Here is an 18,630-nt window from a genome sequence, read left to right as displayed (position 1 = left end):
GAGTCGTCCCCAATTTTCGTATTTTTTGGTTAACTCAGACTTTCTTTTTAGTATATACCGTAGAACGGGGTGACTTTGTTAATTTTTTTTATATTTTCTTACGTAACTTTTGAATTGGTGATCCCAAAAATGTGGAAAAATGTCCATTGGGATGCATCTTATGTTTATGTAATTTATACTGTTAGTATATATATCTTTAAATTGAGGATTTTCTCAAAAAAAATAAGTAATGGTATATCAAAATCACCCATTGATGTGGGGTCACTTTGATACTCTATTTTAAAATAGCTTGGACGATGCATAAAAGCTGTATTGGTGTCAATGTCAACCCATTTTTAAATCGATCAAGCCAATTTTTAGATATTTCAATTTTAATTTTTGGGGTGACTTTGACAGCTGCTATAGGCACAATAATTAGTATATAATAAATAATTTTACAGGTAGCTAATACTTTATTCAGGTAAAAAACATTTTAGCAAATTAGTAAAACAGTATAAAATAGTAAAAAAAGCCAAAAGAATGTATTTTGAACGGAAACAAAATCAAAGTTATTTTTCTTTAACATCAACTCTGCCAGGAAATGTACATGTAGTTGCTGTTTCATTTGTTTCAACCGATGGGGTCTTCAGAATTGCTAAGATATCATCGAAAGGAGCGTTAAAAACGTCGGTCTCCACAACTTTAAAATGTTTATGGGTCTCATCCAGTGATTTAAGTCCAATGAGTTCGTATTCGTCAAAAGGTAATTTCTCTTGTATCCTTCCGGCATATACGTAATTTTTACATTTTTGTTTACCTGACATAATTTTTACAAGCACGTAAGTTCCAACATTCAATTCAACAAGGGAGGGTTTTGTATTCATCTCATCTTCATATGATTGGTCCTCCACAGAATCTTCATTTTCAATTTCATTTTCGCTTTCACTATTATAGCTGTTTAACTCGCTATCGGAGGAGCTGTCATCTGCCGTTATATGTCGACTTACACTTTTACCAGGTTGGATATGAAGTTTCTTTTTACTTTGCCGTTTAGTAACTTCTATCTCGGACTTCTTATTCATCAGATAGTCTGTGAGGCTGTCGTTAATCAGAGGTTCTACATAATCAACATCATGATTGATTGGTGTAATCTTACTCAAGACTTTATTTGGATCGAAAGGGACCATGCCACAAGCCTCGAACCCATTCTTCAAAACTCTCTTAATTGCACTTTTTTCACAATCTCCACATTTGTACTCAGTTTTTGCAATTGTCTGATCCATTAATTCCAAGCATTATTTTAATAACGACGGAAATTGATCTTTAATTTTTGGGTGTCGCAATTTAAATTCCGTCAAAACTTTTCGCCAAGAGACTTTCATGGGTTTAAAAAAAGACACATCCAAAGGCTGGCATATGTGTGTTGAATTACTGGGAAGGCACGCAAATTCAATATTGTGCAATTCACACAATTCTAAAACATGATCTGAAAAGTGAAACGCCAAGTTGTCGCCGATCATAACTTTTTTACCTTCCAGCCGTCTTGCGTGGGGTAATAATATGGTCTCAAACCAGTCTGTAAAACAAGTTACCTCCATCCACCCATTTTTTGTTCGGTTATATCTAGCTCCTCTTGCGCAACATCCACTACTACAACAAGAAGAGCCCTGTGAACCTCCTAATGTCCATGCATCCCACATATGTTCGCTGCGATATATTATATAAGGAGGGAGTAGTGTACCATCAGCAGCACCGCACATCATTATTGATGTGGCGGCTTTACTATGATTAGTGATTTGTTCTGGATATTTGGTCCCTCTTCTATAAAGCAATCTTCTTTTCCCCGGATCATCACTAACGTTGGTTTCATCGTAATTGAAAACGTGTGATGGAGGGCAATTTGAGAGAGTTGTTCTTAAATTATTGAAATATGATTCTATCGTTTCTTTTGTGACACCTGCCCGAGCTCTAGTAATGTTAGACGTAAGTCGTTCAGAGATTTGCTGACTATGTCTCTCTAAAAAAAGTTTTACCCAGTCGTTACCAGGACTTACCCCGTTTTTAAATTTAGAGATAATTCTTCCAGTTCTTTCTAAATAACTCTTAGTGAAAAGTTGTACATCTAGCGTCGATAATGGAAATCCCCAATCTGCACATTTGACAATGCAGGACACGATTGATTTTTCCTCCAGCTCCATCAACGCAGTTTGGCCCCCTGGCTTCTTCACATGCTTCCCTTTGTATTTATTATATAAAGTACCATACGGAATTTTAAATCTTTCTGAAGCGGCTTTAACAGACAAGTTTCCGTTTACTATTTGAAGTAGAGCATGTTCAAGAATTTCGTCAGAGAAGTTCTTGTAGCTTCTTGATCCTTTATAAACTTGCCGCGACTAAAAAATGCCGCGAGTTTATAAACTTTCGTTTATAAACTCGCGGCATTTTTTCTTTTCATGCAGATAATGACGAAATCCTGAAAATAATTAACGGTTTGAAGTTTCATTAAGCAAACTATAAAAAGAAATAAAGTATCAAAGTCACCCCGAAAAATGTATCAAAGTGACCCCGGATAAGAAATCATTCAATTTCATGGAGTAGTTACGGAAATAAGTTAGGTTAAATATTTTAAAATAGTGACAACTAGACCTACATTAAGGCAACATACACAAAATTACCTGCAATTCTATTGTAAAAGCTGTATGTTTAAATTTAGTAACACAATATAAAATCTTCAAATTCAAACAAAAACTTCAATGGTGAATTTACAACAGTATACTTTTGATATTGGCCACAAACACCTTCTGCTATAGTGAATTAACATGTGCACTGAAATCAAGTTCAGACAACCACCATAAAGGACGAAACATTTGGGTTGTATACTCTCTTGAAACAAAATATTCATGTTTTATCAAAGTCACCTTATAGAATCAAAGTCACCCCATTCTACGGTACCAACTTTCTTATTTCTTGTGACTACCACTCCGGATCTTGGTTTCGCACATTTTCCTTATACCCGATGGCCTCTTGTACTGCATTATATATACAGTCTTTAATTTGACAGTATTTTTCTTCTACTTCCTTGTTTTCTTCTCTAATATTTTGTAGTTTTGTAACCAATGTGAGTTTATACAAAAAGTGGGTGGATTCACTCGTTAGACTTTCCAAATTACATTTGTTTACACTCATATTTCCAGGCATTGTTTGTTTATACTGATGGTTGCTGATTTTGTTTTGTTTGTTTATTTTAATGTTGAAAATTCAGATGAATGTAGGAATATAGGAAATACCAAGCTTTTAACTATTCGTTCTTTGGTGTTAAGCGTTATATAATGACTTTTCTAAATATTTATAAATTTTGTTACGGTTTGCTTGTCTATTGAAATTCTTGTTCTAATTTCTTTATTACACCCCGTTGGTTTGTTATTAGGGAGCCGAGATAAGTGACCATTTAGATATTATGGATTCCCTGTATATTTAAATTATGTGGGTTCTGTCGATGTATTAGCATTATTTTAGTTTTCTGTTTGTTAATCTGGATACCAATTTTCAAACTCTTTGTATAAGTCCCTGTAATTCTTCTTTAGATGTAGCGATGAGAGTGATATCATCACCGTACCAGTACTATAAAATATGTCTCACAATCCACTTGCTCTATACGTTGAAGGGCATCGGGCTCAGTACGTATTCCTGTCGCACACCCTTGTCAAAAGAAAAACACTCAGTAAGTTCACTTTCCACCTCAACCTGGCCGCTGTTATCGTCGTACAGGTTTTTTATTAGGTAGATCAATTGATGAGATATAGTGACTTCTTCGAGGATGCTCCATAGTTGTAAACAACGCACTCAGTGGAATGTTTTGGTGTAATCAATGTAGCATAAATAGGTTGACATTTCAAATTCCCTGGCTTTTTCCAAAATTTGTCTTATGTTTAAAATATGTTTTCTAGTGCTTCTATGTCTCTGCTTTATTTCCTTGCTAAGCTCTGATTATTCTGATCTTGCTTTAGATGTTTTGAGCTCTTGAGATTTAAGATCGATTTGTTTTATTTTACAATATAATAGCTATTATTTTATTTATATTTTATTATTATATTTATATTTTTTAAAACTACATAATATTTTTTGTTCTGTTCTTAGAACCCCCTCAACCAAAGGGTGTCTGTCCCAGGTTAAACGGTTTCTTTGCACATGAAGATCCAGCTGTTTGCAATAAATTCTACAACTGTATCCAAGGTGACAATACTGAAATGACCTGTACAGCAGGTCTCGTATTCGATGAATACAATGGAATTTGTGTCTGGCCTGAAACAATTGACAGGAAAGGGTGTATCGCTCAAGGAAGTAAGTACTCTTTTGTTTTAATCAAAAAATAAATTAGAAACTTACTAATTTACAAGGTTTATTATTCAGTTTTCATTTAGTATAATTGATAATATATCTAATATGATTGTTTAATTTAGACATCCTTAAGGATGGTTTCAGTTGTCCCAAAGAAACTCAGAAAGACGCCAATGGAAATCTAATAGTTCATCCTAAATTCCCCCATACCACAGACTGTCAAAGATTCTACGTGTGCCTTAATGGCGTAGAGCCTAGAGATTTAGGATGCCAAGTAGGTGAAGTATACAATGAAGTTAGTCAGAGATGCGATTCTCCAGATAATGTTCCTGGATGGTAAGAAATTTTTATAGTATAGTTTTTACCCCTTTTTATAGATAAATTATTAGTATCAACAATTTTATTTGAAAACGTTTTTTCTTGGTAGAGTAAAATGAGAAGAGTACTCCGCACAAGAGATTTAAAGTTAAAGAGCTAACTTTTACTAAGCTAATTTAAAGTTAAAGAGCTAAAATAATTTAAAGAGCTAACAGTTAGTTTGGCAAGGTGCTACCTTAGCTCAACTTTCTTTTACGGAATGGAAGCTTGGACCTTAATTGCGACATCAGTGAAAAACTGGATAAGAAAAACAGCTTATATTTCATAGCTCTCAAGTATTTGTACTTATTCAGCGGTTAAACAGGGGTGTATTATGTTTATATGAGGTTAAGAGTACAAACAGTACAAAGTACAAAGTTGTACAAACTACACATTGCGGGTCCAGTTAATATATCATGTTTAATGCCTCATTTAACAAAAATAGGTATTTTACAATACATTTAATTTTAAGTCAGTAATATTTCATTAGAAATGAAAGAGGCGTTCGGCCAGGAGACAACATGTCTCCTAAATCATTTACAACTTTGCTAGAATACGCTTCTAAAACAATAGATTGAAATGAAAAGGGCATCAATGTAGATGGAAAATTTTTAAATAACCTTAAATTTGCAGAGATATCGTTCTTATTGCAGACATCTTTGATCAGGCACAGATAATGCTCCAAGAACTCTATACTGCCACAAAAAAAATTGGTCTTAAAATAAATATTTCAAAAACACAATTTATGACAAATTTAGTCCACAACAAAAACATCTCAGTAGAAGACAAAGATATTGAGCCAGTTGACTCCTATAAATACTTTTGTCATATGATCAGAATAAGTCGAGACAACCAAACAACCGAGCTGAAAAGAAGAATAAACCTCGTTTGGGCTGCATTTGGAAAGATGAAGGATATTTTTAGGTCTAAGATTCTAATGTGTCTGAAAAGACAATTATTTAATCAGTGTATCTTGCCAGTGATGACCTACGGCGCAGAAACTCTAACACTCACAAGAACAACAGTCAGTAAACTACAAGTTGCAGAAAGGGCAATGGAGAGAATAATGTTAGGGATTTCTCTACGTGATAGAATACCCAATGCTACTATAAGCAAAAGATCAGGAGTAGCAGATGTTATTGAAAGGATAACAACACTAAAGTAGAACTGGGCAGGTCATGTAGCAAGATCAGTTGATGACCGGTGGACAAAAAAAATTTTGGAATGGAGACGACCCCGAATATAAGCTAATAGAAATAGAGGTCGACCCCCAACGAGATGGACAGATGACATAAAAAGAGTGACTACAAATTGGATTCAGATGGCGCAAAATCGGACTAAGTGGAAAAGCATGCGAGAGGCGTATGTTCAGCAGTGGACGTTATAGGCTAGTTAATGATGAATATTTCATTAATAAGATCGGCAAAAGTGTATAGAAAGTGCCGGTTAAGTTAACTACAAATGAAACGTCAAAATTGCGTTTGCGGTATTGCCATGTCCTAATTATATAATATATGTTTTATGCCTCAAATATGCCTTGAAACAATATATTTTTTCATTTTTATCATATTATTTTATGAAATCTGGTATTTTTTAAAAAAATTTTAAGTTTATATAAAACACGAACCAATTATTATTTGTTTCTTTTGATATTAGTTGCAGTTAGTTATTAGAAATTTTTTTTGTAATTTTACATTGGTAGATTGGCAGATAAACTTGGCAATACTGTCAAAACTTTCAAAACACTAGTTGCCAGATTGCAACAGATGATCAGAAAATTTTAATTTAACGACTATTTTCTTATGGATGAAATGGTACCTGAATACCGTTTTGTTAATGTATTAATTTATTACTGGAACTTGTTCAGATCGTCACTACATTTAAATTGTGTGAATTTGTGTGTTCGGTAAACAAAATTTAAATTTAAAATAATGCATAAAATTAATTAATATTATATCGTATGCTGTTTCGTTATTTATTAAAATGACATGGCAACACTGTCAAATACAAAACTTTTCTACATTTGTAGCTAACTTCACCGGCACTTTATATACTTTTGCCATACGATCTGTGGTTTATAAACATAGTTCGAAGCCAAACCTCTCCACACATATATTTTAAAAATTACAGAAAAACGTACAACCAACAATATGTTGTTTGTAGGTTATGTTTTTCAAGATTGATAGTTGACTTACTTGGTCTTGATCTTGTGGGCTATAATTTTCTTTTGGTTTACAAAAAAATCTGAGGGTGATGCTTTTACCCTCGGAATATCAAATTCTGACTGTTTCGTGTGGTTTATTGTTTTATTTGAAGTGAGTTTAACAAAGATTATATGCTTGTGTTATGTGTGTTGCATATGCATTGTGTATAATTGTAGGTAATGTCTGTGACTTGTTGTTGACTTTTTCAGTATTAAAACCAAAGCCTGCTACATTCTCATTAGAATGAGAGCTGTTTCTTTGACTTTTCTCTTTTTTATGTCTGTTTTCTTGAAAAGGTATTCTTTTATTATTTTTAATACAAAGATTTCTCATAGTTATGATCGAGAAAGCCTTGTAGTCTGGTGATATTCCTCCACTGCCGGATTTTCTAGGACTCCGATTTCCATTTCAGCAGTAGTATTTCCTGTAATATTTACTATGATATGACTACGGGTACTCTATAAGTCTTTAATGCAGTAGTTCCGCGTTGTCTTCTGCATCCTTATGTCGTTAATCATTTAATGATTCCCCTTCCTTGGGGGGTTACCAACACATCCGCCTAGAGCCGTTGGTCAATAAGTTGGGGGTTGCTTATACCGGCAATCACTCGGTCTCTATCTACGTTGGCCATCCAAATGTATTGCCCGTCTTCTACTACGTGTAGGTGCAGATTTGGATTTTTTTTCATCGAGATTAAGTCCTTTCGGCATTTCTTAATATCTCCAGAGCTTTACAAAAACTTTTGTGCGAAACTGGTTAAAATGGCATGTGTTTTCTGATTGATGTGTAATTATTTACATCATTTGGCTCACAAGTTATTTTTTGCCTTAGTACAATTGTCTTCTGTTAAGTCTCTTAACTTACTATCGGTTACTATCGAAGGAACTATTATCACGAACAAAAGTTGATATCGAAAAATGCTTAAAACCGTTTCTAGGATGGTAAGGGGAAACTAAAATGACATGAAAAAGAACTCACCCCCATCAACCACCTAGGCCCCATTCACCACAACCAAAAAAGTTTAAATTGCAAACCCCTTCTTGTGATACATCATTTAAAAGACTATAAAAAATGCTATCCATTGGTATAAATAATAATTATACAGGGTGAAGCAATAATTGTGAAACTTTGGCTTAAATGGAAAATAAAATGTGGTTTTTGTTGAACTTGTTAAAAATGTCAATTAAAAAAATGTTCAAAGTGGGTTCCGTTGTTTTGTAAACAATAATACAGCCTATTTTCAAATTCTGCACGAGATTTGGCAAATGTTGTTCTATTAATAGCGCGACATGCTTACATAATTCTTTTCGCAATTCCCCAAGTGACGCAGGTTAAGTTTTATAAACAACTGACTTGAGGTAAACCCATAGAAAAAAGTCAGGTAGCGGTAAGTCTGGTGACTTCGGTGGCCACTCAATAGGACCTCTCCTTCCAATCCATTTGTTTGGATAATTAGTATCCAACCAGTGCCTAACTGGAGCTGCATAGTGAGGAGGTGTTCCATCTTATTGGAAGTGCAGCAAATCTTCTTCTAGAGCTAGGTTGCCGTGATCGTCCCTTTGGTTCTCTAACTCATGCACAATTAAAGGTTCGATGGTGTTTTACAACATATTGAGATAAATGTCGCCATTTAAATTGCCTAGTATGAACAAGGAACCAATTATAGCATCTCCTAATATTCCTGCCCGAACACTCAGTTTTTCAGGATATTGAGTGTGACCTTCTCTGAATCGATGCGAGTTCGCATCACTATAGTACCGACAGTATTTTTTACTTACATTACCATTCAGCATAAAAGTACATTCATCAGTGAAACAAATATTTTTTAACATTCTCAGTTTAACGCGAATTCTTTCAGTCATGAGTTCTTGAAGAATTTGTGTTTTGTATGGGTAAAACTTATGTAATTTCAACATCTTTTTAAACGACTCATGTGAAAATCCTGTCATTGCAGATACTTGACGTGTTGATGCAGTAAGCTCTATTACAAAATTTCCAAAAACCTCAATTTGGGATGCTTTATTCAGTAATCTTCGGGCCTCCCTTTTTTTTATTTGGCACTGATCCTGTTTCTCCAAACTTTTTAAGTAAATCGCGGACGTACACGTGACTTACATTTTTGTATCTTAAAATCCTTAAAACTAAGGACATTTAAAATTCTAAAATAAACCAAAAATTATTGAATCTGACAGAACCCAAAAAAACAGATGTTTTCAACTTGTTTTGCAAAAACGGCAAATAAAGTTTTTATTTAACAAAAAGAAATCCAACGGGCACTTATCATTAAAAATAATAGTCCGGGAGATAGCATTAAAAATACAAAAGTCATAGTAAGCCGGCTGATATTAACACCGTGTATAATTATTACAATAATTATACAGGGTCATCAACAGAATCAACAAAAACCTCGTTAAATTTTCCATTAACGCCAAATTTTTACTATTATTGTTTCACCCTGTATAATTATTATTTATACCATTGGATAGCATTTTTTATAGTATTTTCAATGATGTATCACAAGTAGGAGTTTGAAATTTAAACTATTTTGGTTGTGGTAAGTGGGCCTAGGGGATTGATGGGGTGAGTTCTCTTTCATATCATTTCAGTTCCACCTTACTATCCTAGAAACGGTTTCAAGCATTTTTCGATATCACGTTTTGTTCGAGAGATATAGCCCATTGTAAGTTTTAAAATTGACACACTGTATTAGTGCGATGCGATGGGCAGATTTGATAACATTTATAATACTTATATTTTATTTTAAATTTCAATAGAATTGTACTTATTATTGCTTTTTGTTTTACAGTGAAGACTGGTACCAAAGTGAAGAAACTCCTTCAGCAGGTGCATCAAAACCTTCGAAGCCTAAATCTAAATAGTTTTAAGTTCATTGTTTTAGAATGTAATAATTATCCTACGAATTAAATTTTTATATAAAGTTTGACTTTTTTATTTGAAATATACTTTTTACAAAATTTCTAATACATCAAGTACCTATTAAGCATATACATTAATTTGTTATTAAAAAGTTTAACAATCAATTGAAGAGGGTAACTCATTGGCAAAACTCAAATATACCGTAAATTGTGATGAAATTACACAATTGCAGCAGCGTCGTTAGTTAATTATTTTTTTAGGATTGAATTATCTTATCAGAAATTAATTTCATTGTGATATCTCCGTAGGTATCTTTGTAGGTCATTATGCAAATTTCTTACTTACCCAAGTGTTAATAATAATAATAATATTAGTAACGTATGACGTTTTTGCCGGGAAAATCCTTTCGATCAGATTGCAGTGCCAATTGTATGTTTAAACGTGTTTTCGGTAACGGTTTTAGGTTTTTCGCATGTGAAAAATTAAACATACTAGGGACGGCTGAGAAGAGTTACACTACTAAGAGAAGGGAATTAAATAATTATCATTCCAATAAGGGTAAAACTGTATATATTAGACATTTTTGTACCAAGATAATTAATAAATACTTAAAATCTAAGAGAAATTAAAGTCTAAATAAGTTGTATGTTAGGCTGAAAGCACCACTATTGGATTATTGACTTAAGGTATTTGTCATTATGTACTGTATGTATTATAACTAAAACAAGTTTCTTGCATGATACTATGATTAAGAAGATAAGATATTGCGCATAAGTCGTGACGACATTGGAGAGTTGCACGTTCGTAATGTCAGTTTTTTGTATGTGTCAATAAATAATCTTTAATAAATAGTTTGGAGATATCCTTTTGTGTACGATTATTGTAATTATTAAACCTTTATTTAATACTATTATTTTGCTAATTGAATAATTTGATCACAGGATGCATAAAAATCCCATTTAACTTTAACAAGAATTCAAATTCTACTCTCCAATGACGGCATGCGCGAACACGACCGATTTTGTGCTACGGGAAGATCCTATCTTGTTAGTGATAGAATCATGGTTTCTTGCATTGTAGTTTAAAAGTGGAATAACAATTCAAAGATAATATCAAAATTTTACTTTGCTACAACGCTATGACATAAAATATTATAAAGTGACAGAAACGCATAGACACAAACAGACCAGAGGCCATGCGGGAGAAGAATTCTGGGAAACCGAGCGGTGCTGCTACCTATGATGTGTCTGTAAAACTATTTTTCACAACATGTTTGCGTCACAACTAGCCCCGGTCTACCCTTCATTACCAATCTTTAAGGGATCGTTACACTTACTCCTACTTTGGGTCATATTTAAATATTCTACTGAACAACTTTTTCAGAAAGTTTTATGATGGTATATCTGAAAGATCTGGTGCTGGTGGACTTATGAGACTTTTTCCTACAAGGAAATGTCCGGGCGTTAGCCTGGACTATTGGGCGTTAGCTATGTCAGATATTATGCTTAGAGTGACCTGGGTAATCTATTGTTCTGAAAATTAAGAAGGGGGGAGGGACCTTCGTTCCACAATTTTGTTAAATTTCGCTGGGTGATATCTGAGGCTCTAGAGGGCAAATCTGCTATGTTCAAAGGAACTTAATGAGCTAAAAAGAATTTACCTCATTCTTTGATTTTATTGACACGATGAATGGATAGATGAAAATGGATTCCATGGAAATGGATTCCATACAAATTTAGTTGTTGAAATCTATGTACTATAAAGCGATGAGGCTATCTGAAAATCTGTGAAATTTAGATATTGTGACGTTTTTCGAAAAGACATTAAGTACTCTTTTAGTTGGAGTGACACCTTCTAAAATAACAGACAATTCCCACATAAAGCTATTCTAGTTTTTTATACTTTGATGAGTGACTGTGTTGTCATTATATATGGCTGGCTGGAAGGTATTTGCAAATGAGAATTGTAGGCAGTGAAAGTGTCAGGCATCTAGGAAATGAAATTTTAGATACTGATTGAAATGTATCCAAAAATGACTTCCAATCAGAGGGTTACAGCTTTGTAACATATCACCAAAACATATTTCTTTTACAACACCGCTCTAATATATTTGTTATTAAAAAATATAGAGAACGTCTTTATGCAATGTTTTTCCTAATTAAAAACCTGTTTACCACTAAAAGATGAAAATTTTAGATGAAGAGTATAAATGCAAAACGTTTTAGTTGATAAGTTCGAAGAGGATCATCAGGATGATTTCTCCATAGAAAGTTTAATAGAAAGATTTCGTCAAGATTTATCAAAATCTGCGTATACATACTCGAGATATCAGCAGTTAGTACAAAGCTATACTCTCTAAAGGTTATGAGTATATTAAATAATTCAGGTTGGCAAGTGTATCTAGGGTCCAAGACCTCATTAAGAGATTGTCCATCTGCCACCTTATTATTAGAATCAAACACTTCCTTCAAAATCATGATATTATACAGGGTGGTTCTTAAGTAATTATACAAACAGAAACCGTAGATTCTGCACTTTAAAATATTACGATTTAAGCCACCTTGCTTTAATAAAATGATGATATTAAGAAAGATACAGGGTGTTAAAATGGAAATTTAAAATTTAATTTTTCGCTATAACTTTTACGTTTGTAGATATTTTTGAACAAAAATTTACAGTTGGATGCTTTTGAGTAGGATAAATTATAATTTTATACCTACTTTAATGTAACTAACAGGGGGCGCCACATATGCCACATGTGTGGCATAAATTAGCGCTTAACTTTTTTGCTCTTTAAGTTAGCTCTATTTGTGTTAAAAAATATTAAAGATACATTATGTTTACAAAGAAAAGGTATACTTTAGGTATTCATAGTTTATTCTTATTAAAACAACTCAAAGATGATAATGTAACATCACAAAATGCTTTGTTCTATGTCCAATGTCTTATTGGAGAAAATATATTGCATCTCCTTCTTTAGGTGCCGTCTCCGTATTCAGACGTTGGCCGTCATCATGTTTACAATTTCCCTTTGCTATCGCTTCTTAAGTTTCTATAATGGCGTTGTATTACTTTTTCTCTATTTAAAAATGCTAAAAACCCAAAATGTGTGGTTTATGCAACATAAATATGCAACTTAAATACAACTTTTCTGAACGTTGGATTGGTCGTGGTAGTCATATTCCTTGGCAGTGTGGTGAGATATTGATATAATTATTTAATTCATAAAAAATCCGAAAAGAATACTTATTGTTCATTACGTAAATTGTTGACTTATTTTTATTAGGACAAATAGAAACTAGAGCACAGGTATTTAATAACACATATGTGTCCTGTTTCATAATACTTTTGCTACAAATCTAACCTGAAAGACTCGTTGTCCTAATAACCGATATTATTATAAATATAGTAAACACACAGGCAATTTAGTTCAGCATAATATTAGTTCGTTAGTAAATCATAATAGTCCATTTGTTCGATATGTAATTATAGTTACTCATAAGCTGTAACGTAATCATATAAATAAGTAATGTCATCGATATATTCATCCATTATACATTATGGCCACCACGTAGCCCCGAATTTAATCCGCTTGATTTTGGTGTATGGAGCGCATTAAAACAACGTGTCCATAAGAATCCCATAAACATTCGCAACCAACTATGGGAAGAAATAAATACTGCAGCAAATTCTCTTGAACCAACGATGCTATTTAATATGAGACAATCTTTTATGGAAGATATTGACAAATGAATTAAAGAAAATGGTGGACGTATCGAACACTTACTTTTACAAAAAGTTATGTTATTTAGTTTAACTATTTCTTAATTTGGTTTGTAAACAAAATGTTTTGATTATGACTTTAATTTAACATAAAACGTAAAATGTTTGATGTAAAATCCTATTATTCTGTTATTTTGTCAAATCCTATTATTAATTATCCTGCTGATATATTTATTTTATTTAATATTTCGTTTACTATTAACTTTAGGTAAAGGTATTTTATACCAAAATTCAGAAGTATTAATGTTTTTGTCTATTTTTTCTTCGTTGCCTGGAGTCATTGCCTTAGATCAGAACTATGCAGCTGATTTTTAAAATGCGATTATCTCGAAAACTGTTGAGTTTTGAAGTTATTAAAAAGTATACCTTTTTTTTTGTTAAAATAATGAATCTTTAATATTTTTTATCCCAAATACAGGTAACTTAAAGAGCAAAAAAGTTAAGTGCAAATTTATACCACATATGTGGCATAAGTGGCGCCCTCTATCAGTTACATCAAAGTATGCATCAAATTTTAATTTCTTATATTTAAAAGTACCCAGTTGTAAATTTTTATACATAAATGTTTACAAACGTTAAAGTTATAGCGAAAAATAAAATTTTAATTTTGCACTTTAACACCCTGTATCTTTCTTAATATCAACATTTTATTTAAGCAATTTGGCTAAAATCGTAATATTTTAAAGTGTAGAATCTACTGTTTCTTTTTGTACAATTACTTAAGGACCACCCTGTATACCTCTAACTCTGATTCTTCTTTTGCTGTGATTTTTAATCGTTGTTTTGACATTCATTAATTATCCTACTATTTTTCATCATAACAATTTTCTTTTATTTCTAATTTATATTAACGATTATGCTGAAATTTTTTCAAATGCAACTTCAATAGTTCATTTATATCAGAATCTACAGAAACTAAAAAAAAAGGATGTAAAGGGATTAAAAAATATACACATTTGTCTATAAAAAATGTCTTATTTCCTTACAATAATCTAATGTGACCCAGCTGTACACAGAAATTTAAAAACAGATTAAGTCTAATATTATAATAATAGTAGTAATAATCATAGTAATTTGTTAAAGTCTCTTTTATGTAAAAACACTGAATAGTATATACTCTCATAGAGCATTAAGCAAATGCTAGCACCAGTCATCTTCGTCTGATTCGGAGTGGCCAGATCCCGTTGGTTTGGGTTTGTACCTTAAAAATAAATTTAAAATGTAATTAATTATATTACAATTTTTAAAACAATACAATGTATATAGTATATACATATTCTTCTCTTTTTATTTATATAGTGTGCAATATTTGCAATGTATCGTTTGGTTACAAGAAAGATTTCAACACAATTTTTTGAATATATCAATTTAACTGACTTATTTTGGGTTAGACACAGCTGAGTTATACAAAAAAACATTTATACAAAATTTATACATACAATAAACTGTATAAACTAATAATGAAATTTTTCGGCTCTAAACATACATTCCGACTTTAATTTTAAATTTTACAAAGAATAAGGATATTTATTGACAACACCGATCCTCAGCACTTAAAAATAAAAATCTGGTGCTTTTGCCTCTATCATATTCAAATAAATATGCGGATTCATGAGAAGTTCCGATTTGTTTAGAACATTCTGGAGTGTCGATAAGATACTGCCTCAAGCATGCGCAGCTGCGCGAAAATGTTTTCTTGTAGCGAGACGGAGAATATTGAATAACCTTAGTTTCACTTTCAGTCAGTTTCACTTATATCTAGGCAATAATTGATAATACAGGGTATAACAAATATGTGGATCATAAATTAAATCGCGTATTTTGGGACCAAAAATAGTTCGATTGAACCTAACTTACCTTTGTACAAATGTCGACATTAAAAAAGTTACAGCCCTTTGAATTTAGAAATGAAAATCGATTTATTCCAATATATCGAAAACTGTTAAAGATTTTATATTGAAAATAGACATGTGGCTTTCTTATGGCAGGAATATCTATAAAAAAAATTAACAGTGAAATTTGTACACCCCATAAAAATTTTTTGGGGGTTTTTTCTCTTAAACTCCCTCAAATGTTTGTACACGTTCCAATTAAATTATTATTGTGGTACTATTGGTTAAAGACAATGTTTTTAAAACTTTTTTGCCTGTTAGTACTTTTTCGATAAGCCAATGTCTTCTTTTTAAATATGTTTTAAAATTTCTGAGTACCTAATAAAATATAAAATATAAATAAATTTTCATATTATTACCAGCTCTCTATAATCTTACTTAACCATTTACAAACGTGTGGTTGATTTTACAAATGTTCAAAATGACCTCCATTTTTTTTAATACACATTCGACACCGTTTTAAAAAGAAAAATCGAATATTTTGAAAAATCATGGGCTTATGACGTAATCGATTTGCAGCTTTCATGATTCTAGTCCTTAGTTGTTGTTAGTTCATAATTGTTACGGAATATACGTACCCTTTCATAAAACCCCAGAAACAAAAGTCAATTGGGTTGAGATCTGCACCTCTGGGTGGCCAAGAAATAGGCACATCAAGGCCCCTTCCAATCCAACGCCCCACGCTGATACTTATCGAAAAGATAGTCTTTTATTTTATGGTACTGATGACTCTTGTAACACGTTTTGTAGAAAGTGTTAATAAGTTTCACCGTTTAAATTTTTTGGAAGAAATACTGACCCTATTAGGTTACTATCCACAATTCCTGCCCAACCATTGACTTTAAAATTTCTTTGGTGATGAGACTTTTTGTGTGAGGTTTTTCTTCGGCCCAGATGTGCATGTTATGATGGTTCGTAATGCCATTTCTGTCAAAGGTGGCTTCGGTAAACAAAACATGATTAATAAAATTGATATTTTGTGCGTTTTCCGTTAATAATCAATTGCAAAACCCCATTGTTTTAGGATAATCTTCATCAAATAATTCTTAAACGAGTGTTGAACGATAAGGATGAAACTGCTGTTCCTTGAATCTTTTCCAAATTATCATGTGAAAAACATCTAATTGAGCCCCTACTACTCTTGTACTGCTTCCAGGCATTTCTTCAATTGCTTCCAAAATCTCTTCATCGTTTGTATCTACTTTTGGTCGACCAATATTATCAACAAATTGCGGTCGCAATATGCCTGTCTCTCGTAAACGACGATCAACGAAAAAAAATAATCGTCTGGCCTGGTGTCTTTCGATTAGAATATTTTTTTGCATAACGCCTTGCAACTGCTGCAATATTCCCTTGGCATTCACCTGTAATTACCAAATTACCCATAATTATCTAAAACTCTAATTTAGCCTGCTCAAACTTACCCAGAATTAAATGCATATCTGCCATTTCTGAAAACGTGTACACCATTGTAATAGAAAATTTAGTTTTTCTTAATAATCTTACATGCACAATAATTGGAGTATTTATTACTGACAATATGTACTGTTGATGCTACTATTTAATACATAATAACCATAGCAATAAGTGTTATACAGCCGACTAGAGAATTTTTAAAACATAATAAAAAAGTAGCCCCATCTCGATAAAAACTGGCTTATCGAAAAAGTACTAACAAATAAGTTTTAAAACATTGTGTTTAACTAATAGTACCATGATTTGTATGATCTGTAGTATGATCTGTTTAACCTACACAAGAAAGTCAAAGAACTGGCAGGACTAAGAAAACAAAATCCCACTTGTGCAATTCTGGATAGACACGGTACTGCTATAACACATACGGACGAGAAAATACAAAGATGGGCAGAATATATCGATGAATTGTTCGATGATGAAAGAGGAGATCTGAAGCACATAGAACTTACGTCAGAAGAAATAGGTCCATATATTACAAAAGAGGATATATTTCACGCATTAAAAACAAAGAAGAGCGGGAAAAGCCCTGGACCTGATATGCTTCCTATAGAAATCCTAAAAATTCTAGATGAGAAGCACATTGATGTTTTAGTGACACTCTTGAACCAAATTTATAGTTCAGGCGTATTACCCAAAGAGTGGTTAACATCTTGGTTAACAACATTTGTCTTCCTAAAAAGAAAAACGCAAGAGAATGCAGCGATTACCGCACCATTAGCTTAATGTCTCATATGCTAAAGTTACTACTTAAAGTCATCCATAACCGAATATATCACAAACTGGACATAGACGTTAATAATACACAATTTGGTTTTCGCAAAGGCCTAGCAACACGTGAAGCTCTTTTTTCACTTAATATACTAATACAAAGATGCCTGGACGTCAATCAAGATATATACGCATGTTTTATTGACTATAATAAAGCATTCGATAAAATACGACATAAACATTTAATGAATGTCCTGAAATCAAAGAAGATTGACTACAACGACCTCAGGATCATATCAAATTTATACTATAAACAGCGAGCAAAAGTACGTGTTAACGAACAGCTGTCAGAAGAAATTGAGATTAGATGTGGAGTAGGACAGGGATGCGTATTGTCGCCAATTCTTTTCAATGCCCACTCCGAAGAGGTCCTGAAAAAAGCCTTGGAATAAAGGTAAATGGAGTTCCCATTAACAACATTAGATATGCGGACGACACTGTGATCTTAGCCGAAAACATTGAAGATCTTCAGAGACTGGTGACCAGAATAGTAGAGTATGAAAAAGAGTATGGTCTAACAATGAATGTCAAAAAGACGAAATTTATGAGAATATCGAAAACTCAAAGAAATAACGAGAATCTTCTAATAAACGAAACCAACGTCGAACAAGTGGACAAAAAATATGCATACCTGGGAACAATGATTAACTCCACAAATGATTACAATCAGGAGATAAAAATAAGAATAGAAAAGGCTAGAGCAAATTTCAACAAAATGAGAAGAGTTCTATGTACCAGGGATTTAAAACTGGAACTAAGAGTTAGGTTGGCGAGGTGCTATGTTTTTTCGACTTTATTTTATGGAATGGAATCTTGGACCTTGAATGCGATATCAATGAAAAAACTGGAATCATTTGAGCTGTGGGTGTACAGAAGAATTCTGAAAATATCATGGACAGAACACGTCACAAACAAAGAGGTTCTGGGAAGGATGAACAAAGAAATGGAAATTTTAA

The 18,630-nt window shown here is 32.6% G+C and overlaps 2 protein-coding genes across 26 annotated transcripts in view; one reads left to right on the top strand and one right to left on the bottom strand.

The window, feature by feature from the left end:
• Positions 1–9,817, top strand: part of LOC140447270 (protein obstructor-E-like) — a 37,230-nt gene extending 27,413 nt beyond the window's left edge. Inside the window, exons 3-5 of the mRNA XM_072539837.1 lie at positions 4,117–4,320; positions 4,440–4,653; positions 9,685–9,817. Coding sequence (XP_072395938.1) covers positions 4,117–4,320; positions 4,440–4,653; positions 9,685–9,757 — 491 coding nt within the window. The 3' untranslated portion in view covers positions 9,758–9,817. The remainder of the gene's footprint in view (positions 1–4,116; positions 4,321–4,439; positions 4,654–9,684) is intronic.
• Positions 9,818–14,508: 4,691 nt separating this feature from the next.
• The window catches only part of cac (calcium voltage-gated channel subunit cacophony), a 405,056-nt gene continuing 400,934 nt past the window's right edge, over positions 14,509–18,630 (bottom strand). For all 25 annotated transcript variants that reach the window (XM_072539658.1, XM_072539662.1, XM_072539808.1 and 22 more), the window contains one exon: positions 14,509–14,739. In XM_072539658.1, the coding sequence (XP_072395759.1) occupies positions 14,679–14,739 (61 nt within the window). In that variant the 3' untranslated portion in view covers positions 14,509–14,678. The remainder of the gene's footprint in view (positions 14,740–18,630) is intronic.

Source organism: Diabrotica undecimpunctata, chromosome 1, assembly GCF_040954645.1.
Source record: "Diabrotica undecimpunctata isolate CICGRU chromosome 1, icDiaUnde3, whole genome shotgun sequence".
NCBI classification, from domain to species: domain Eukaryota; kingdom Metazoa; phylum Arthropoda; class Insecta; order Coleoptera; family Chrysomelidae; genus Diabrotica; species Diabrotica undecimpunctata.
Note: the sequence above shows the minus strand (reverse complement) of the source record. Positions and strands in the feature narration are given on the sequence as shown.